The 21,392-nt window shown below is 40.0% G+C and overlaps 1 protein-coding gene across 3 annotated transcripts in view; it reads left to right on the top strand.

Annotated features, from left to right (window-relative positions):
* sema4ba (sema domain, immunoglobulin domain (Ig), transmembrane domain (TM) and short cytoplasmic domain, (semaphorin) 4Ba) overlaps positions 1 to 21,392 on the top strand; it is a 53,411-nt gene that overhangs the window by 22,066 nt on the left and 9,953 nt on the right. For all 3 annotated transcript variants that reach the window (XM_086298613.1, XM_086298614.1, XM_086298612.1), the window contains exons 2-8: positions 7,709 to 8,117; positions 18,594 to 18,754; positions 18,957 to 19,019; positions 19,446 to 19,544; positions 20,089 to 20,200; positions 20,420 to 20,536; positions 20,788 to 20,945. In XM_086298613.1, coding sequence (XP_086154739.1) covers positions 8,000 to 8,117; positions 18,594 to 18,754; positions 18,957 to 19,019; positions 19,446 to 19,544; positions 20,089 to 20,200; positions 20,420 to 20,536; positions 20,788 to 20,945 — 828 coding nt within the window. In that variant the 5' untranslated portion in view covers positions 7,709 to 7,999. The remainder of the gene's footprint in view (positions 1 to 7,708; positions 8,118 to 18,593; positions 18,755 to 18,956; positions 19,020 to 19,445; positions 19,545 to 20,088; positions 20,201 to 20,419; positions 20,537 to 20,787; positions 20,946 to 21,392) is intronic.

The following is a 21,392-nucleotide window of genomic DNA, read 5'->3' as shown; positions in this document are numbered from 1 at the left end:
TAACAGGTTGTTTGTTAGTTTTGGTCCCTGAAAGGTGCGTCATAATGAAATGGGAGATGTAGGGTGTTCCCTCTCACTGCAATCGGTGTGACAACAGTACAAGAGACTGTAGAAAAGAAATAGGCCATTTCTGCAAGATCAACAGTGCAGTCTCCTTCCTTAAAGTGGATCAGCTTACACTGGGGCTTTCAGAAGAGTGGCAAAAAGTGCAGAGAGAAAGTACAAGCTTCTATAAACATCATGGCAGTGACTATACGTGAATATTTTTAAGATGCAAGCGCTTTTTAAGCCCTGTTTACCTTTGTTTGGACATGTGAATTGGCCAACGTGCCAAGAAATAAAGGAGAAGCAAATAAGAGAAGCAACTCGCCCTCACAAGTCTGAACGTTGAACTTTGCTGATGAGATTAGCGACTCTGAAGTGATTGATTCCTCCTTACTAGTGTTAATATAAAGATTGGAGTTCGATGAGGTGACCAGCAGGAGAAGGTGGTGTCTTTGTCCTTTCATTTGCTTCTCTTTGTCCTCGGCATTTACGGTATTAAAGCACTTTTCGGCCCGTCGCAGAGCCCCTGCTGCTCTTCTTTCACCCACTTCGACGTTGATAGTAATAGCAGGTCTGGCGACAGACCTAGCTCCGCTACTTTACATTTCATCAGCAAGCTGCTTCTGCTGGCTTCACATCTGTTATGGAAATTTGTGCAGAGGGGAAATGGAATGAAATGGAAAATCATTTCATATATTTTCACTTCTGAGACAGGGTTGGTTTCAGCACTTGTATAGGTTTCAAAGACAGAGGTGATGAAATATGCTCATCCACTTTCACAGCCATATATTACATTAATCTATCAATACATTCTTAGTTCCTGATAGCTTTAAATTTGGGATGCTTTAGGAATTCAGCACTTGTGATAAATTCCACAATTCTGACCCTGTGTCACAAGCCCCAGAGGAGAAGCAAGCTTGATGAATTTAACTCCCCTGAACCTTAAGTTCAAAATGTCCCCTATCTCTGTCCAATAGTTTAATAAGATTTTAATTAGGCAATTAAAAGTCTTTGGAATAGCATATGGTCATAATTACTGCTGTATAGTTCACTTAGGGACGATTGAGCCATTAATTATTCTTAGCTGGGTCTAGGGATTGAACTTAAAAATAGGTCGGGCAGGAAAGAGGGTATTTTCTTCAAACACCATATTCATCTAATCAGCATGCCAGACTTTTGAATGACAAAATATGTTAACTCAGTAGCTGCACTGTGTTGCACCAGCTATTGTGAATCCAAGACTGTATTTGTTTATTAACTTCATTGCAATTTCTTGACAGCTAGAGCTCTAGTTGGCTTTAAGCTTGTTATTTAAATTGCACCACTGAAATTTAAGTCGCTAAGACTTTGTAATGGAAACATTTGTAGCATTACCCAGTTGAAATTGATCAATTAAAGAGGGAGTCACTGTAAAACATTGATTGGAGTATAGGCTAGTATATGCTATAGGCTGTTATAATTTTTTAGTGCAAATGAACATATTTCTCAGCTATACCATTTTATACATGATTTATTATATTTTAGGTCATATCCTATGGTACCTGGTGTGGTCTTCTGCTGCTGTAGCTCATCTGCTTAAAGATTCAATACACAGTGCATTCACAGATGCTCTTCTGCATACCTTGGTTGTAACAAGTGGTTATTTCAGTTACTGTTGCCTGCTTATCAGCTTGAAGAAGTCTTTTAATTCTTATCTGACCTCTGATATCAACAAGGCATTTTCATCCAGAGAACTGCCGTTATTGGTTATTTTCTGTTTTTCAGACAATTCTCTGTAAACTATGAAGACAGTTGTGTGGGACAATGACAGTCTCGACCATGTCTACATGCCTAAATGTACCGAGTTGATGCCATGTTATTGGCTGATTAGATATTTGCCATAATGAGCAGTTGAACTTGTGGCTGTTACTTTACAATTTTACAATTATGTAATAATTAACATAATAGATAGCATAATAACTAAACAACATTTAGTTGTTTTAATGAGAGCTGAGTGAGCATGTTCTCAAACTCTTCTGACTGTGATTAGTCATGATGCACTGGCCTTGGGAAAGAAGCACTGTCATATCTTACTCATAGCCAGGTATCGTTACAGCTGGCCAAGTTGTTGAACATTAACATGAGAGGGCGGTAGGACTAGGGCGGAAGTATGTCAACGCTGCACAGCCACACAACTCACCCAGCAACTCAGCCACTGTCCATATGTGCAGGAGTGCTCCTCCATTAAAGCCACTCCTGAGAGATGATATCCTCCCATCCCACATCTGCTCCGTCACACATCAGAGAGCCCTTCAGTGACGTGGAGGTGTTTCAGGGCCTGAGGGGAAACACTCACAAGTTGGCTGTAACTTGTGGTAGCATGTGACCTACGTTATCTGACGGGCGTGATGTAGGTGGCCAGTATGTCGTGCGTGTGTGTGTATGTGTACAGGTGGCTTCGTCAGATGACAGGAAGGCAAAAGGTCATATTTTTCAGGCAACACTTTTCCAGTCAGCAGACTACGTGTGGAATCCAGGAAGTCTTCACCCCTCCTACTCTACTCAAATAGCAAAAGCTAATGGTGGTACCACCTGTTTCAGCAGCATACGCGATGCAGCTATTTATAATACAGTCTTAAAAGTAGCATTGTCATTGGGCCAGCTTTTTCATTCAGTGATACATAGTGATATTTTTACTTTATACGAGGAGCTGTATAACAGTAAATGACCGCCAAACACTGCTAGGAATTTCCCTGTTAGGTTAAATATAAAACTGGGTTCCTCTTTTATAAGATACATTACTGTAAAGTTTTTGGACAGTGTAAGAAAGGTATTATCAATTTTTTTATGACCCGAGTTTTACATTGTAAAATGAAGCACCACAGCTTGAGTTTATTCTGTAGCTCTAATCTGACTGTTGCTTATTTCTGGAAGTTTTATTGGCACCCTGTTCCTGGCAGTATGTCCTAATGCTTGATTTATCTCCCTTCCTCTAATTATTTTAATATTGTGTACTGTCAGAAAGGTCTCTGTTACTGTTAGAGTTGAGGAATTAATGAACTGACTATGTTCAGAATGCTGCATATAGACCTGACTCGGCTTATCTTGAATGGGCAAAATGGACCCGCCCTCCTGTCAGTCCACTACCTAGAGGAGGGGGGTGTAGGGTTCCAGTGGTATGTGCACTGGGCTGGAAGCCTTGGTGGCCAGATTGCCAGAACTCATACCTGGAGCATTTATACATTTATTAATTATTAATAGCTAATTAAGTTTACTAAATTAATAATTATATTCATGAAGTATTTACAAACTATTACAATATATCCTAATATAAAGATATTGTTTAACACTGATCAAAGCTGAAAATGTATAAAATAGACTAAAAACTGAGCATATCCTTGATCAAATAAAGTTCAGACATAATTCGTAGATCCGTTGATCCCAGCCCACTCTGTGTCTGCCCACATCATCTGATGGCTCAGCTGATACCCTAACACACATTCAGTTGGAAAGGTTAATATTGGACATACAGTTGCTGCATTCCTGCAAGCTGCTTTGCAACCCATCTGAACACCCAAACATTTTCCATGTTGTCTGACCTAATCAGTGTCATATCTGTTGACAGCGATGCCTTCTTTGTTCTGTATGGGGGGTACGCGCCGGTCTCGCTGCCTCAAGCTTTTCACATCTGCACATGGAAAGGGAGAGAAGTCCCAGTACGGAGTGATGCTGCCAAAAATAACTTACTCCAGATGAAAATGACAGTTTTCGTTTTACTGTAGTGGTCCTGACAGAACATTTATTTTATATCTCCGTTTAGTTGTTTGTTTTGGTTGCAGATATTAAAAGTACACCATGTTAGTCTCTATGAAATGTAATGAAAATGTAAAGCAGCAACACTTTTTACTCCATTGACATGAGGCATGCAAACATAAATCCCATCTGTGTTTTTTAAGAGAAAGGCTAATATAAAGATATAAATACAAATAGCTTTCTTTTAATTTGTTTGAAAAACCAGACAGAATCACCCCACCCACTAATAAAATTATAGTATCTTTAATTGTTGATGTTTTACAATCTCTGGTAAAGAAATGATGAAATTATTCTATCAGGGTGATGTGTTGCTGAAGGGAATAGAGAAATATACTCTAAAAGGATTTAGGAAGAGATCATTGACAGAGAGATGGGAGAGTATCATCCATAGCCAGAGCACACTATCACGTCTGTGTAGAGAGTGAAAGGGATGATTCAGTTTATGCATCATGCAGGAGAGAGCAGTGAAGTGCAGAGTTGCATATAGATTTCTGTGCTGTCAGAGGGGCCCTTGTTCTCCTGCTCACGCTGAGTCGAACTCTCTCTTCATACCTCAGTCGGATTCATGCAGACCGCTTTTTCTGACTGTCACACAAAACCGGGATTATTGTTAATTCTGCCACTCGGTGGTCAAGTAGTGTCTCATTTTTGGTTGTTTCCACACAAAAGATGCTAATGATGCTTATGGCTACTCTTTTTGTCAGTTACATGTCATAGTCCACTGACATCATGTAGGTTGCTGACAGGGAGGGATTGTCTAAAAATGTCAGACTGTGGCCGAGCCCGGACTTTTAAAAGCAGAAGCTTTTCAGAACCTTGTCTGTTTTTGTCATCAGGATCATTAAAAATCACAGTCATACTGCTGTAGGTCCAAATTCTTTGCTGTCCAGACACTTGATTATTTTTCCTTTCATAGCTTTTGCGTATCTGACCCAGTGAAAGGGGAGATAATTTTGACCTGATTTTTTTAAACTATAAAAATGTTTTAATCAAATCCTAATTTAACTCTTTCCCCTATAGGTACAACCTTCTCTGTACCCTTAATGAAGATTTTTGACATCTCAATATCTACATCAATAAAGATGTGGTATAGATTGTATAGGCAGAGAGCTCCCTCAGTAACCCAGTCTTTTTTGTGGAAGCACACCTGAAATAGTTAATTCTAAGAGGTGTCCTGTGGGCAAAAGATTAAAACAGAGTCAAATAAGTTAAAACTAGAAATGTGGGTAGCACTTTTTAATATGGTCTCCAACTGAGGGCATAATTCCCCAGCAATTAAAGGGAATTCAATGTACTTGAAATTACAATGCGATTATATACAAATACTTAAAGATAGATACACTAGAATAAAGGGACAACAAGTCAGAATTTTTATAGGAAACAAAAAAATAATCATATTGAAGTTAATTTTAAGTACTGCGTAATTTGTGGGTAATTTAGTGGAAAAACAATATTCGTCCATTTCACATCTAAGTACTCTGTACTTTTCGGGATGTGGGCTGTACTATGGAGCTGCTTAACCTTGCCTCACGTCTGGGTATTTTACAGGAAATAAGACACACATTATACTATAAGTAATTTTAAGTACAGCGTAAAAAACAAAACAAAAAAAAGAAACACGACTGTAATCGTTTTTTTGTTATTCATTATTTCTATCATGCTCTTCAACATAATCAATATTAAATAATGATGTAAAAAAAATAAAGATGCAAAAAGGAAGGTACAGTCACTCCATAATATTGCCTGTCCATAAAAAGTACAGGGTATTTACAATTCAGTTTAACTGCATTTAGTCATGGGCCTTATTATAAAGTGTTACCAAAATATGTGTTTTGACGCACCGCAAGCCCTTCAGGCTGAATTGACAGGACATGTCTGCATGGGTTTTTTTCTTGTTTTTTCAGTCTTGTGTGTGACATTGCTGCTGTAGAAATAACCATCTTTGTGTCTTGTCTTTTGGCCTTGTTGTTCTTGCAGATGTCATCTGCCTACATCAGATTTGGACATGTCTGGTTTTGTAATAAGCATCTGACTGCTTATTGACTAAGAGTCAAGATCCCCTTGATAAAAGCCGGAATAGCTTCGCTCCGTACTTCGTGAAATTGATTCTAATACCTCACATGAAACTGAATCTCCTGTTGGTAGCATTTAATGAGGAGCTCCCCGTGGCCACTGTAATGGAGCATTTGCAGTTGTAACTAGAGTAACCATATTGAGTTTCCCTTTAAGTCTGTCTCACTACATTCAGTTCATCAGAGTCTGTGATTTGCCCCCTCAACTCCATTACTGGTCGTGTTGTGGTTTGGACCGACGGTTTCTTAAAAAAATAGCTGGAGAGCTTGTTCATAAAGGTGTTAGTGGAAATGAAAAAATATCTAAAAGTTCAGATTCCCTAATGCGCAGGCTATGCCTGTAAGACTCCTATTGCCTTCATATTAAATAATTTTTGTGAATAATTTTTTTAAATATTTCTTCACGTCATTATGCAGGCCGCAAGTAGGAGTGACATGGGCCGCGAGATTGAGACACAGGCATTAGAGCCTCTCAATGCGTATTTTTTGGGTTTCCACCGGCGTGGAAACCAAAAATAGCGAGGGCATAGCCTTATGAAACAGGAAAATACCGTTGTGTAATCCATTCATTTCAACAAAGTAACTGTATTCTGAATACCACCTTTTTAAACTGTAACTGTAACGGAATACAGTTACTGATATTTTGTATTTCAAGTACGTAACGGCGGTACATGTATTCCGTTACTCCCAACACTGCTGACGCGTATATCATATTCATTTAAGGAGAAGTGAGCACTGTGCCTATGCAGTTATTCCACAAGTTGTCTTTAGGCTTTAGTTGCTTTTATCCCAGTGAATGCTATGGAAATCCAACTCTTTTATATTGAGACAAGTTCTGATCTGTACATGCAACTTCCTACTACTCTGCAGCGCAATTAAAGTTCATCTGGTGAAAACGATGGGACAGAAGCTCCTGTAGCTCTTGTAATATGAGCTGTGTCTTGGGTGTCACACCTTTTTTCAAGAAAGCAGAGATTACCAAGAAATCTCTGTTTTCTTTCAGTCCAACGCACAGCAGAACAGGTATATGCAGCTCAGATATAGCGATTAAGCTTTCTGAGAGTGTTGGTGTTAGCGCCTTACTAACAGCCTCACACATGAACACCCTGAACTATCAAAATGATCATTTGCTTCCTATGAACAGAAACTGAAAGATAATCATGCAGTCTTTCGTTTTGACCCTTGGCACTTATACACTTTGTTATGAATGCGATGTCATTGTTGCATAATCATGCTTTGTGTTGTGTGGAGATAAAGACAGCTGTGTGCCAAAAAAACCTCTTAATGCCGAGAAAAGATGTTCAGCATTTAGTTCAGGTGAATCAGTCATTCATAAATGAATTCAAAGTAATTTATGAATGACTGATGAGCTGACAATAGGACAGATGTAAAAAGCATAACGATAAGACAATAAGGCTGGAGAGAGAGACTATCAAGCATGAAGATATTAGAGTGATAAAATAAAATATAAAATTGAATTCATATGTACAATCTGTAGGCAAGGGACAAGAATTTGGTACATGAAACCTTCTGGTTTCTGTTTAACCAATCACATTTGGGCAGGCTTTGAACTTTTCATACACCCTGCTGAACCGTTCATGTGGACATCAGCAGATGGCATTACAATTGGTGGACAGGCTCATATATTACAATAGCTCAGTGAACCTGTTGCAAAGTAACGTATAACATTTAACAGATAATTTGAGTGATTTAAGATCACTTTTTCTGTCACTTGGCTTATTATTTCATTTAGCGTGCTAATGCACACTAATTTGAATGCGCTTTCTTTATCCTGATAGGTTTCAGCTGTGACCCTGTGCTGCCGCATATGCATGGAGGCTGATCAATGGAGGCTGTTGCTCTGAGGTCACAAATCATCATTTCAAACCAGCGTCATCGTCTGTAGCCCAGAAGACTGCCCTGAATTCACACCGGTGCAGGCGCATTCTGTTCAAGGAGCCTGGAGCTGCAAGACTAAAGAGAGAGAGAGAGGAGAAGAAAATAAACAAGTGTTATAAAAGACGCTCTACATGAATTCACCAAAAACCTGAAGGGAAATACTGCAAGTTGGCTGGCAGACCTTAGGAGGCATGCGGACAATGAGTATGGCTTGGCTGCGTCTCTCTGCCTTCATTGTCCTTCTGCTTGGTTGTTTTCATACGGCTGTCACGGAAAATGACGTAACTCCACGCCTCACCTTTTCTTACAGTAAGTTTCACAACTTCTTCACAACACAAAAACAGCCACTTTACAAATTACTTTTTTTTTTTTTTTTTTTTTAAGTAGGCGTGCTTGGTCCCAAGCTGCACTGCTATCCCATATATGCACATCACACACAGCAAGCCTGCAGACACACCAGGCTCTCCTCCTCTCTCGGTGAGCCGAGGAAATGTGAGGTTTGGAGATGCCTGAGGCTCCAGCTGGAGCGTCGTCGGATCCTTTTGTGCGAACCGCAGCACGTGGCCAACTGTCAATAAACAGTCATCAAGACTGGCATTGTTGCATTCTCTTCTCTAGGTGCTGCTCACAGCTGTCTAGAGGTAAAAGTTTACATAAGTCCACCTGGGAACTTAAATCATGAACGCTCAACAGAAACATCTGTTTTCTGCTGAGCTGTTTAGTTCTACATTTGCCACTCTCACTTTCTGCTTACAGATCTGGTCGTCCAGTTCCCGGTGGGTTCCCTATTTATTAACCATGTCCACTGAAAAAAGAAAAAAAATCAATGCACTTCTTATGTGTCCATTGTAAGAGCTAAAAGGATTTCGAGGGGTGAAATGGTGTTTGTCTCCATCATGTAAATCCATGCTGTGAATGGCTGCTCTATCAGGGTGGCTCTGACGAGTACCTGCAGGTCAGACAGTAATTACAAATGAACTGGCCCATTGTGTTTTGACTTACTAAGGACAAGTGGACACAATCTCATGAGCGCTGAGAGTTATTGCTCTTATATAATCAGTTTTTTTTCTGTTTGCTTGCAAAATAACTTTGAGCTTAGGAACCTTTCACATTTCACTCTTAAACTATGGTGGAGATATAGTTATATTCGCCCTCATGTATTGTTTTTCCGATGTTCTGTTTTCTCTCCATTGATAGGTTGAGCCACCGGCACCAAGAACTGCTTGTATCCAATTATTCAAATGATATACTGGTACATTTAAGATGACATGTTGACTTTGCACATTAATTGTGCTCTATTATCTCCACAGAGAATGAAACAAAATGATGGATTGTGGGATCGGTAGAGGCTTTCAGTGATTGATCTGCAGTTAGTGACTCATGTTCAGGCGTCATTAGAGTTACTTCAGGGAGGATTATGTTGATAGATGCTGCTTAGTAATCTATTACAGACACGGGTAGAATTTCCAGTTTGGAGCGAATTTTAAGCCGACCGAGCTTTTACATAGATGCCTGTCTGAGCTTGTGCCTTCCCCTTCATGTTGGACCTCTATACAAACAGATAATCTCTCTCACCTCCCAGCCTCAGCGAAGCCCATAGCTTATCCCTTGTGGAGCATTTCACAACAACACACACCATCCATCACTCACTGAAAAGACACTTCACACTTGGGCCTGTTCTTAAGGAAAGATTTGCTTGGAGGGCGTGCTGCTGGTGTTAAACAACAACTTTTAAAGCATGCGTGACGTGACTGTCCAGGAGATAAGCAGGGAGGGTTTTCTGTCCTGCTTCGATTTTTATTATTGGGGCTTACCAGGCTTCTAGTCGGTCATTAGCTTCTTTTATAGCAGCATTTATGTTGCTGTAACTTTAACCTTATTTATAACTTCATGAAGGGTCATGTAGATAATAATTTAACAACAGAAATAATAATTATGTCCCTGTAAAACTTAACAAGCAGTAATTTTACTCTTTGTTGACGCGGTTAAGAGGCCATACTTTTGTAAAATGTACTAGCTGATTTGAAAAGCAACTCTGACATAGAATTTGTGGAGTCACTGGTATTGTTAGTGTTGAAAAGACCAGTTTTATTTTGTGGCTTAAAGCAAAGAACAAGTATTTTTCTTTTTCTTTTCTTTTCTTCAGCAGATAAAGGTTAAGAGGGCCTGGTGACAAAAGTTGTCCTGCTGTGGTAGTGTCTGTTCTGCTACACTGACATTTTCCAGCCTCCCGCAGAAGGGCTTTGTCACATTGTATTTACAGTATCAAAGCAGAATGCAGTGCTGCAGGCCTCAGGGACCTGAACTTTATACAGCAGAAGCTGCCTGAACTCATCATGGTTTCTGGTCCTCCCTGTCTTTTCTGGATGCCAGTTAGCTTGATGGCTTGCGTGCTTAAATGTAGCACTGTAGGCGGGCCAGAGTCCTGCCTGGCTGATATTCATCTAGTACCATATTTGTAGACGGGCTTTATCTCTTACTCTCTCGGTCTCCCTATCACTTTCTATTTGTCTCTCTTTCTGTCTCTCTCTCTCTTTCTGTCCCCTGGTCCCTGCCTATGCCTTAATGAAGAGGGTAATCTGCCATGAATAATGAATGGGGATTTGTATGTGTTATGGTGTGAACACTTGTCTGGTTCTCATTATGCGCCTATCAGGACGGATCATGGGTTCGGGGAATAGAGCCCGCATCTGCTTTTCTCTCTGCTTTTTTGTTCCAGGCTTTAATGCGCACCATGTTGAATGGCTTAGTGTGCTGAGCACTATTTAAAAGACACACCTATAAGCCTTTTAGTTGCCCGTCTTTTCTTGTTGAACCGTTCAGCCCTCTTCCCACCGTGTGACAGTCGTGCTTTAATTTTGTTTAAGGGGTATGCCCACAGCCACACTAGGGAATAAAGCATTTTTAATTATTTAAAAGCTGTCGTGTCTGGGCCAGTTGAATCAGCCACTCTCGAGTAATTCAAAAGGACAGTGGTGTCAAGTGAGATAACGACTTCTCGATACTATGTTGATGCCACATAGCTGAACATTGGTTTCGTGATGGTATCAGCGCTCAAGCAAATGTGATTACATTGCCTAATAGAGACGTGTAAAGTTGTACTTTATATTAAGACTATGTAAGTAAATGGTAAAATTAGGAAGGAAAATGTAGTAAAAATGCATTTGTCAAATTTTTAAATGGCATTTCAAAATCTAACTAATGCGACAGCTTAGTCTTGGTCTCTAGCTTTTAGTAGGGCCTTACCTTCAGTGTAAAAGTGTTGTTGTGAATTTGCACTAATTGGTGAATTGGTGTATTTGCACTAATTTCCTTATCCACAGTTAATGATGAGAATAGCTTCAGTTCAGCTCTTAAAACAAAATGACCCTAACAACAAGTAAAGAGTGCAACTCTTAACTTTTGTGCAGCTGCTTCACGTCATTCAGTTTCAGGGTGTTGTGGGGACATAGTGACTTTTCAGTTTCTCTGCTCCTTCTGCAATAGCACAGCGTGGAGTCTGGCTGTTCAGGTCTGAATCTGCTGTATTGCTAAAAACAAGTCAAGACCTCATGTACAGTCTCTTTTTTTCTTGGTGCTTCAGCACTGTTCATAGTAGGGGTCAGGGTGAGTTCCCGGTGAAACCAGCAGCTGGTTTACATTATAGTGGTTAATCCAGGGTCAGCTTTTGTAGCTCCCTGACCTGCAGACTGTCTTATCAAGAGAAAAAAAGGATCCTACAGAGCTGAGCTGTGTGAGGTTTTTTTTTTCTTTACAAATGACTGATTTAAAGTATTTAAATGGTAACAGATTGAAGCCCCAGCGTGCTGTATTTTCCCTCTATAAATTACACCACCAAAGCCTGTTATGGCTCATCCCTGTTGCACATATTTTATCTCTACACTTTCCTCAGAATTTACAATATGCCTTTCCAGACTTTGCTTCCTAATGTTGTCTTCAAATTTACCACCTTTCTCTGCATGTGGATGGTGCTGTGGAGACAATATCCTGCTAACGAGATGCAGCCCCACAATTTACCAATACAAACAGCGTGCTCGCAGCTTGCCTAATGAACCTCCCGGTGGATTGACCCTCTTGGCCTGTTGTCTTAATGCATTCCAGATGCTTTAGTCTCAGTCCTTCAGCTTCCCGGGTCTGCTCTCCCACACAATTACCAATTCAGCAGCAGCTCTTAGTAGCTAGTTACAATTACTTGGGATAATGTAGTTAGAGCTCCAGTGTGGGCTGTTTTTATGTCACCAGACTATGCGACAGTAGTAGGAGCTCTGACCCAGCAGGACTCTTCTAATTCTTCTAAAAGCAAATGGCTTTACAAGAGTTCATCTGTTCTACCCTGAGCAAAGTCCTTGAACAAGTACAGTAGACAGATAAAGACAAAGGAAAGACATTCGTTCCGGAGAAGTTCCTTTCCTGCTTCTTCTAAATGTAATTTCCTGCCTCTTATTTTTTTTTACAAGATTATCCAAATGTTGAGGCATCCTAGCTCATCTGGCAATCCTCACTCTTTAAGAAATGAATTACATTAAATAAACTGAATCAGTGTTTTTACTTTACTTTTACTCACTGGACCGATATGTAGGGATGGATAGGCACTCAGTTCTGTAAAAAAGTAAAAAGCTAACTCCCATTTTACCATAGAGGGGTCTCATCCCCCTCACTTTTTAGTTAGAGGCTGATCATGGTTGCCAGATTTAAAGTAAATCGGGTTTTTTCTACATAACACTGATTTGGCTCTGCTTCTGTGTGCATAGGTGTAGTGATGTTTTCCTCAACTGTTGTCATTCGTGCATCCTCTTCTGCCTATTCAACCCTATTTAAATGTGCTCTCTTAGGACTATTACTGGCAAGTATTCTTCTTCTTCTCCCTCAGAGATGGGAATGTAGGTCATGTTTGTGGTCAGAAGACTGGAAATGGGGCATATGATGTCCTTTAGAGAGGATCTGTCATGAGTCTATTGCTTGCTCTTGAAGGCGATAAAGAGACAAACAGGGGTGTATTTTCTGGGTCATCTTCTAGTGAACCCTGACATTGTACAATTCCAAGCAGATTATCAGTAAAGTCAGGTGTTTTGATAGGGACATTATCTTGTGGGGTTTTTTTTTAAGACACCTTTTTTTGCTGTTCAACATATCCAGTTGATGCAGAAGTGGGGATGTTTTTTCTTTTTTTTTCTAGAGTTCTGTGGAAAGAAAACAGGAACAGGTGGTTTAAATGAAGTATGCAATCGTCTGATCTCCTGAACATACAGCTGTAAGAGCTGATAAAACAGTTCCCTTATAAGAGGGCGCTGGTTGAATCAGCCTGTTATCATTGCCCTACAAAACAAAGGGACTTAGATCTCTGGCATTAGAGGACACATTTCTCTACAGTTGCTCTCTTAAAAGGATGTTCTGCATTTTTAATGATCGTTTTTTGGGACCAATCAAAAAAAAAGAAAAGATGCAAAAATGCAGAATGACTTCCTGAAGCAGAAGTTGCTATTAATTTTGTCTCTAAATAGATTAGCAAGTTAGTCTGTGCAAGTATTTCAGTCCATTTAGCCCTTTGTCATTTGCACAAATTACTCTTAATTACATAATAATAGCAATAATCTAATATTGCTTACAGATGGCAGAGAGGGTGCTCTTCATGTACTTGTAGAAAAGGTCACAGATGAAGGGATTTAACCATGCTCAAAGCTGCTATTTCAAACCAGAGATTAAGAGGTCAGGCACTGACTTGGTGAAGTTTAAAGCCCTCTATAAGACATCTGCCCGCTGGCTCCATTTTTCGTGGTGCGTTCAGTTGCAGCTCGACAGCACGACATTGTGTACTCATTCTGATCAGTCCATAATCAGCCTACAAAAAATACAGCGGTTGGTTAGTTTTTTCTTTTGCTTCTTCGTCTTTCCTTTGATTTTTTTTGATTTTTATTTTTTGAAAATTAGCTTCCTGCCTTAAATATCAGTTTACCCAGGAAACTAAGCAAACAAACAAACACAAAATGAATCGCCTATCCCTGATGGTATGTATCCATCCATATAATTTTGGATTTACCCTTTGAGCTTTCCGCCAAATATCAAATACCATGACATTTAGGTGTGTGTATAATTTTGTTTATGAAACTACAATTAGAAAAACTAGGCAATAATTTGTCTCTCCAGAAACAATGCCTCAGATTCTGGGGCTAATCCACAGGCCTCAGTTTTCCTGGGGAGTTTTTTCTCCAGTGAGAGTGCTGAAAGATCACAGAGTTGGCCATTGTTCCCCAAATGTTGGCTCATGTTTCATTGTTTTTTCTAAGATAACTTACTGGATGACATGTTAGAACCTCAGCAGACAAAAAACATATTTGCTCATCTAGATTCCCGTAAGTGGAAAGATCAGTGTTGAAAGAAAAAAATAACATAAAGGTGTAAGACCGTAAAAAAAGTACAAGTGTGTCTTCATGTAGATCATCCAAGTATTTATAATGAATGAATGCGAGATGCAAGTAACTTGCATGCTGTAAGGTTTCTATAACCAACCAAAAAAAGGGGGGGGGAAAAGGCCTAAACCACTTTGATACAAATGCGCCCTAAAAATAAGCCCATCTGTTGGAGTCATGCACTTCAAAGTAGTCAACACCTACTTTTAGGGACTTCCATGAAAAAGGTAAGATGGACAAGGATGAAATGCTGCAGGATGATACTGTTGTTGCTGTTCTAGTAGTGGCACAGTGGCCACTTCTGACTTGTTTCTCTGTCACGGATACAAAACCTTCTTCCTTTGAACTCGTCTGTCTGTTTCCTGGTGTACACCACAACATTTCTGGGGCTGCATTGTCATGAAATGACCCGTCGCAAATCAACCTCAGACAGTCAAATAACAATAGAGCGGATTCTTTAAGAAACTGTGGCATATGTGGAGCGGAGGGAAAGACAAGTTCATGCAGGATGCATGCAGCTTTTGATGCTGATTTGGTATTTATATGAGCCATTTCTCGTCTAGCATTTTTTGTTTTTTTGTTTTGTTTTTTACAGTGCAATCCACATTCACCCATTTACACACACATTCAATAACCTATTACACTCTCACACACAATATCTAGCCCTAAGACGTGCTGGTTGAAGGAGCCAGGGATCAAAACGCTGGCCCTCTCTCCTTTGCCACAGCTGCTGGGGGTAAGAGTCTGTACACTGTCCGACCTGTGGGTTAGTCTATTCAGGTTTTGTGCTCTAGGCGCTATAATATCATAAAAAAAACCTTTTTATGATATTATAATTCTTTTTACTTGCAGAACATTGTGGAAAAAATGTACAGCAGTTTAAAAGAATCCATTTAACAAGCTGGAACCACCACTGAATGTTGAACAAATAATTGATTAATTCCGCCGTGAATCAATTAAAACGAGACTTATTGTTACATTGAGTGAATCAAATGATAATTTATGGCTAAGAGCCTGTTATCAACTGATCATTTCAGCAATAAAACTTAACTGCAAGTCATTAATAATCTGTTTTACTGGACAAATTAACTATAGCTCAGGCGGTAGACGGGATCAACTACTAATTGGAAGGTTGGCGGTTCGATCCCTGGCTGCTCCAGTCTTAGTAATATTAAGATATCAACCTCAAGTGAGCGAATGTTTGTGAATGCTAGATGGAAATCACTTAACTATAGGGGGGAGAAAAGAGCTTGTATGAATGTGTGTGCACTCCACTTTTATTGATATGATCCAAGTAGGCATGAACCTTGCTTGGACCGCTTCCCTTTCCAAGAAAACACTACCTACTCTATATAAGGTACTTCAGAGCAGCCTGCAAAAACTGGGCAGGGTTTGACACTGAGTAGTAAAACGAACGAACAGCATTTTTGGAAAAGCAAACTGCACTCTGGCGCTCTCTCAAACATCACTATCCTCGACATGCAATTCCTCGTGTAGACGGATACAAAAAAAACTGTGAAGCATCATCTGTGCCTGTTCCTTCCATTGTTCTCTTGTCTCGCGGATGCATTGTTGTTTTTGAAGCTGTCACAAAATTATCACATCACCTCATGAGTCTGGTTTGCTGCACCTTGTGCTGAACTCCTGCAGCAGAAAAGTGGGCACCACATTAACATTAGCATTCATTTGGAGTTGTGTTTCCAACCGTCCTGGGACTTTATGATTAAGATTCACTCCCCTTTTACTCCGTTTTGGACTCCAATGTGAGCAAAATGTTAGCTATTTTTCCCCAGTATTGCAGTGAAATTGAAGATGTTTAAAAAAAAAAAAAAAAACAACCAGCTTGCTGCAAATTAAACATTAATTTTAAGACTGTCCAGCCGCTTCTGTAAGCCTGAATGCACCACGTGGTCAAAAAAATGATAAAATGTACCATTTAGCAATTACCGACTCCTCAGAGAAATAAAGCATTGTCAAACAGTTGGTCGCCAATAAATGATCTTTGTTTTCCAAAAGGTATGAAGCAAAAGCTTTGTATAGCTGCAAAACCCTCCTGGATCTCTTTAATGATATTCAATTGGGAGCCTTATTGTTTCTTTTTGTCATCTGTGGTTGCTAAGTATGACAGCGGTGATTTGACTCCAGAGAGTAATTGTGTAGATATTCTCCTCTGTGAAAATCCCTCAAAGCTTTTGTTTTGGTTGAGGCTTTGGCCTTTGTCTTTCCCGCTCTGTAAATCACAGCTGAATTTGCCCACGGCTCTGTGGGGAGGAAAAAAAATGGGGGGAACAGTACCGGCATGGAGCAGCAGTCCATTTATCCTTTAATGATAGTGGGAAGGAGAGAGAATGGCCCCCGTGGGTCCATGTACAGTACATGGAGGAGAGCCTCTTGTGGTTTTACGGACAGATTTAACTACAATATGGCTCACTGTTGCCGTGGTGATGGACCGCTATTAACATGTTGTTTTCCCAAGGGAGAGGAAGTCTCTCGACCTCCTGTACCAGCACACTAAGGTGAGGTTATATTAGGTCACATATACTGCAGGGTATGTACCACATGGTGAGCCTATTGTCAGTAGAACTTAATGGCTTTATCTGGACCGGATTAGTTTAATGCGGTGAAGTGCTATAATTTTAATTATTACCACCAGCAGTAGTGGGTTTAATACAGTTTCACTCTACTGTGCATGTGATGTTGTAAATTTGAACAGTGAAAAACAGTGAAAATGCATCACTGCCACAGTGGGCTGCTACTAGCAGCGACTCTCAAAGCCTTGAAACCCTACCACATTTAAATTTAAGTATATACTCCTTCATTTGGTGATTCGATGATGGCCCTAAATCTCCCACAGGTGTATTGACCCTTTGTGCCCCAGCAATTGTCTTAGAGGTGATCATTCAGAATAACTTTGTACTGATTTGTCCTTTACCTTGTCACCTGTGTACAGTGTAGATAAAGGTGCCTCATCATATCAGCTGATGTGACGAGGCGCTCTAAATGTTGTTGCTGGCTCATAGATCGGAAGTCCCCCGAATACATGAGAGTAACTTTCAAAATATTGTGATATGAATTAAAATAAGTGTGTTTTTTTTCCTTCTTGATGAAAATATGTTAAAACTAAATAAAGGGAAAGAAAAGCAATCAAAGGGTGAAATTGCAAACTGTTTGCATTACTACCTTTTTTTGTATATTTGTAAAAGTTGCATTTACAAATTTAGATTGTGTTCCCCTCACTGTTTCAGCTTTCATTTTCATTTTTTTTTTTGTATGTGCTATTTGCATTTTCTTTTTTCTGTTTTTTTCTGTAAGCATTGCATTTTGATGTGGCACTTAAAAAACTATTTTCTTATTTACTTTCTGTCTAGCTTACAGAAATGTCACAACTTGGGTATATTGTGTTATTTCTTTAACTTCATTTTCTAAATCTTTAGTATTTATGCAGCTATTAGTGTCCGTACTCTTATAGTAGGTGGGTTCAAAGAGGACTCTGTTATTTCTTTTCTTTTTTTTACAGTTCACATTTCAAGGCCTGAGATCCTGTTTCAGAACTTCAGTGACTAAGTTTCCATTAGCTCCTGGCTTCTGTTTATGCTGGCATGCCGCTGAGGCGAGTTGTTCACGTTGTGCTGGCAGTGAAGGCCTCCAAACTGCTGCAAGTCTGAGATACACATGGGCTTTTTTAAAGCAGCGATTAGAGGGAGTTAATGGTTTAACTCTTGGCTTTAGTCAGGAGTTGTTGGTGTGGTGGAAACAAAGCAATTTATTTTCCATAGTTGATTTAAAATTATTGAACTGTTGGAGAAATATGGGGAATTTTTCTGATGAGGTGCCAGTAAGATTTGGAAGCTGTAGTTTCACGTACTGTCCAAGCAGACAGAGAAACAGGCACATTCGTTCAGTCATTTATTTATTTTTGCAAAAACCTTCAGGTTTAACAAACACTGTGAGGCCCACATTATATGTTGCTGTTCATCTCATCTACTTGATATTCTCAGCTTCAAAGTCCATCTTTTTCTGGTTCTAGATGCTGAACATGTAGTCACAAGTGAGAGCTGGGTGGCTTTCTCTTGCTTTCACCCTCATTCTTCTCATTTTCACATCAGTTTTCACTGTGTGCTAACTGATGAAGTCAAAAGTGCAAAATAGCAATGCTCATGCAGAGATAAATATTCTATCATTTAAGAAAATCTTTGTCATTAATATTAAGACACACAAAAAGTCTCATTCTGTGTTGTGATTGCACCTTAATTCATTCCCTGTCTTCAGCAGTTTATAATATAGTGATCCGTCCCCTCATTTTAACCTGGACAAGTTCATTTTTGAATTATTACATGTTTATTTTTATTCCTCTGTCTGTGTTTTTGTTTCTGTATAGATGCAAAGGAGAGAACTACCAGAAGTTTCTCAGTGAGCGGAGTCTTCAACTTTACCTCTCTGCTGCTCAGTAGCGAAAACGGCATGTTGTATGTTGGCGCTCGGGAGAGTCTCTTGGCTCTCAGCCTCTCTGATATCAGCGCAGCCAAGCTACAAAGAAAGGTAAGAGTCAGTGTGCAAGCAGCTGTGAACTGCAATACCACATAAACTGTATTTATATGAATTCATTTATGATATGATCCCAGAGGTGTAGTATACGTAGATGGCAATAAGTATGCTAAGCTCCCAGTAGTCCAAAGTGACTATAACACACCTCACTATATGATATCTACTGTATGCAATTGATGCTATTTTTCTTCTGCAGCTTGCATGGAAAACCCCAGAGAGGAAGAGAGAAGAGTGCAGTTTCAAAGGCAAAGACCTGCAGGCGAGTGAACTGATGGTTTCATACACAAGTGCCTAAACTCACACGTGGCTCAAACACGACCAGTGCTAGATGGCAAACAGATCCAGGGCAGAACCCTGGACATTTCCTCTCAAGTTGAGACTTTCCATGCTACAACAATGGATGTTTTTTCCCTCCTTCCAGTCACAGTTTTCCACTTTTTTTTATGGCAGCCCCCAGTCACAGAGCCTTCAGTAAGGGTCACTACATTAGCAGGAGGAATTAGTGCTTTTACTTTACCATTTGAAAAGCTGTCGGATGGAAATGTATTCTTACTTCTTCACAGATTTCTCTAAACTGTTCTATGTTAGAGCATGAAAAGAAAAATGACTTTCTGGACAGTTTAAAAGAAAGAAGTTGGTTAAAACAATCAGTCTAATAGAACTTTTCCCTGTGTTTCTAATACAGACGGATTGCTTCAACTACATCAAAATCTTACTACGCATGAACAGCACTCATCTGTACGTTTGTGGAACCTATGCCTTCAGCCCCATCTGTGCTTACATAGTAAGTGTTTAATGGAGGAGCATGCATCTGTTGCAGTGCCCACATTTGAGCACGCCTGGTTTTGGATATTAAAAAAAAAAAAAAATCTGTTCCATTTGTTTGTTTTTGGAAAAGCTGATTACCCCCGGTGCAAGATTTTATATCTGATTTATTTATTTGATTCTAGAGGAAGAGATGCATTCTGCTTCTTGCCTCTCAACTCACTTAGCAGTCTGGCTCAGGCTCTGCCCGGCCAGATACCATATAAGTGCATTATTTTAGTATCTCCTGTGCCTTATGGGAAATGGATCAAAAATATTTAATGCACGTAATCGAATAATGTAAGAATCAATGTCGTTTTCAATCCTTTTCTACAAATCTTTTAAGGCCTTTTAGAGCAATCCATAACAAACAAACACGTGACCTTTGCTGCAGTTTCTAGCAAACACAGACTGACCTCCTTTCCGCTGTGAGACTTGAGTCTGCGGTCACTATCAGAGCAGGTTACAGCTCTACTTCAAACTCAGCGTGTGACATGTGATGTGTGTGTGTGTGTTTCCTCCAGAACACTACAGACTTCTCCCTTGTCAAGAGCGATACTGGTGAGATTGTTACAGAGGATGGACGGAGCCGCTGCCCATTCAACCCTGAATACAAGTCCACTGCCATCATGGCTGGTAGGTCTCACGATGGCTGTCAGCCGCTGATAAAAATCAGGCTCGCTTAAATGTTTTGGATTTATAGAAGCCACTGTGGGAATCAGTAAAGTACTTTGGTAAATCCTATAAAGACAAACTGTGGCATAACCTCTGGATTTCATTACCGCATGTGACGCAGAAGCCCATTCCCTTGTGATAAGTACTCTTATTACGATGGTCTTCTTCACCCTGTTGCAGATGGAGAGCTGTATACTGGCACAGTCAGTAATTTCCAAGGAAATGAACCCATCATTTACAAGAGTCTAAGCCAAGGAACAGCTCTAAAAACAGAAAACTCACTTAACTGGCTTCAAGGTACAGTATAATAGCTGGAAGGCAATGTTTTTTTTGTTGTGTCTCATTTGAGATAAATGACATTGTCAAACTGCTTGCACCAAATCTACTGAATGGGAAGTTTACAGTGTGGCATCACTTGAAATGATGAATATGAAAAAGTGTGTACCTGCAGTCTGTCAGTCCCTGTTGAAATTGGACTGCGTTTGCCATGGGAATAGGGATGTCTGTCCCTAGATCCCATTGTGACAGTATTGTTGGTTTCCTTTCAGATCCAGCCTTTGTTGGCTCTGCCTACATACAGGAGAGCCTTCCCAAGGGCAACCCGGTGGGCGATGATGATAAGATTTACTTCTTCTTCAGTGAAGCGGGGAAGGAGTTTGATTTCTTTGACAACACCATTGTGTCACGCATTGCTCGTGTGTGTAAGGTGAGCGACGCTCCAAGGCAGATAGTCCATCTAAAGCAGCTTTCTTACCCTTGGGTAATGTGTACTCCCTGCTGTCTCTATAGAATTCTATTAAAGCAGGAGTTTGCTTGTTTGTTTGTGCTCAGTACCTATACAGGAATGTACAGTATGTAGTCTACTGAAAGCTGCTTATAGCTCAGAGTCCTTCTGGGCAGTGACGCACGAGCTGTTGTTACAGAAAAACATTTTTCTTGCACGTTCGCCTCAGTTTGATTCCTTTCCATCCAAATCTGCTCTCTCTGCTCTTATCATGTTTCACCAAATATTTGCGTTCAGACAGGATTCAGTATCCAACTACAAATCACTTAGGATTACTGAAGCGTGGGATCTGTGTGCAGAAATGCTTTGACACCTTCTGCGGACCTCACACAGTGTTTGTTCATTTTTAAGCATTATATTAGTATTTAT

The sequence above is a fragment of the Aulonocara sp. 'chitande type north' Nkhata Bay genome, linkage group LG7, assembly GCF_057382095.1.
Source record: "Aulonocara sp. 'chitande type north' Nkhata Bay isolate Kocher_YH1m ecotype deep benthic linkage group LG7, A_spYH_male_GT1.1, whole genome shotgun sequence".
Classification (NCBI taxonomy): Eukaryota; Metazoa; Chordata; class Actinopteri; order Cichliformes; family Cichlidae; genus Aulonocara; species Aulonocara sp. 'chitande type north' Nkhata Bay.
This window is presented reverse-complemented; position numbering and strand designations above follow the sequence as displayed.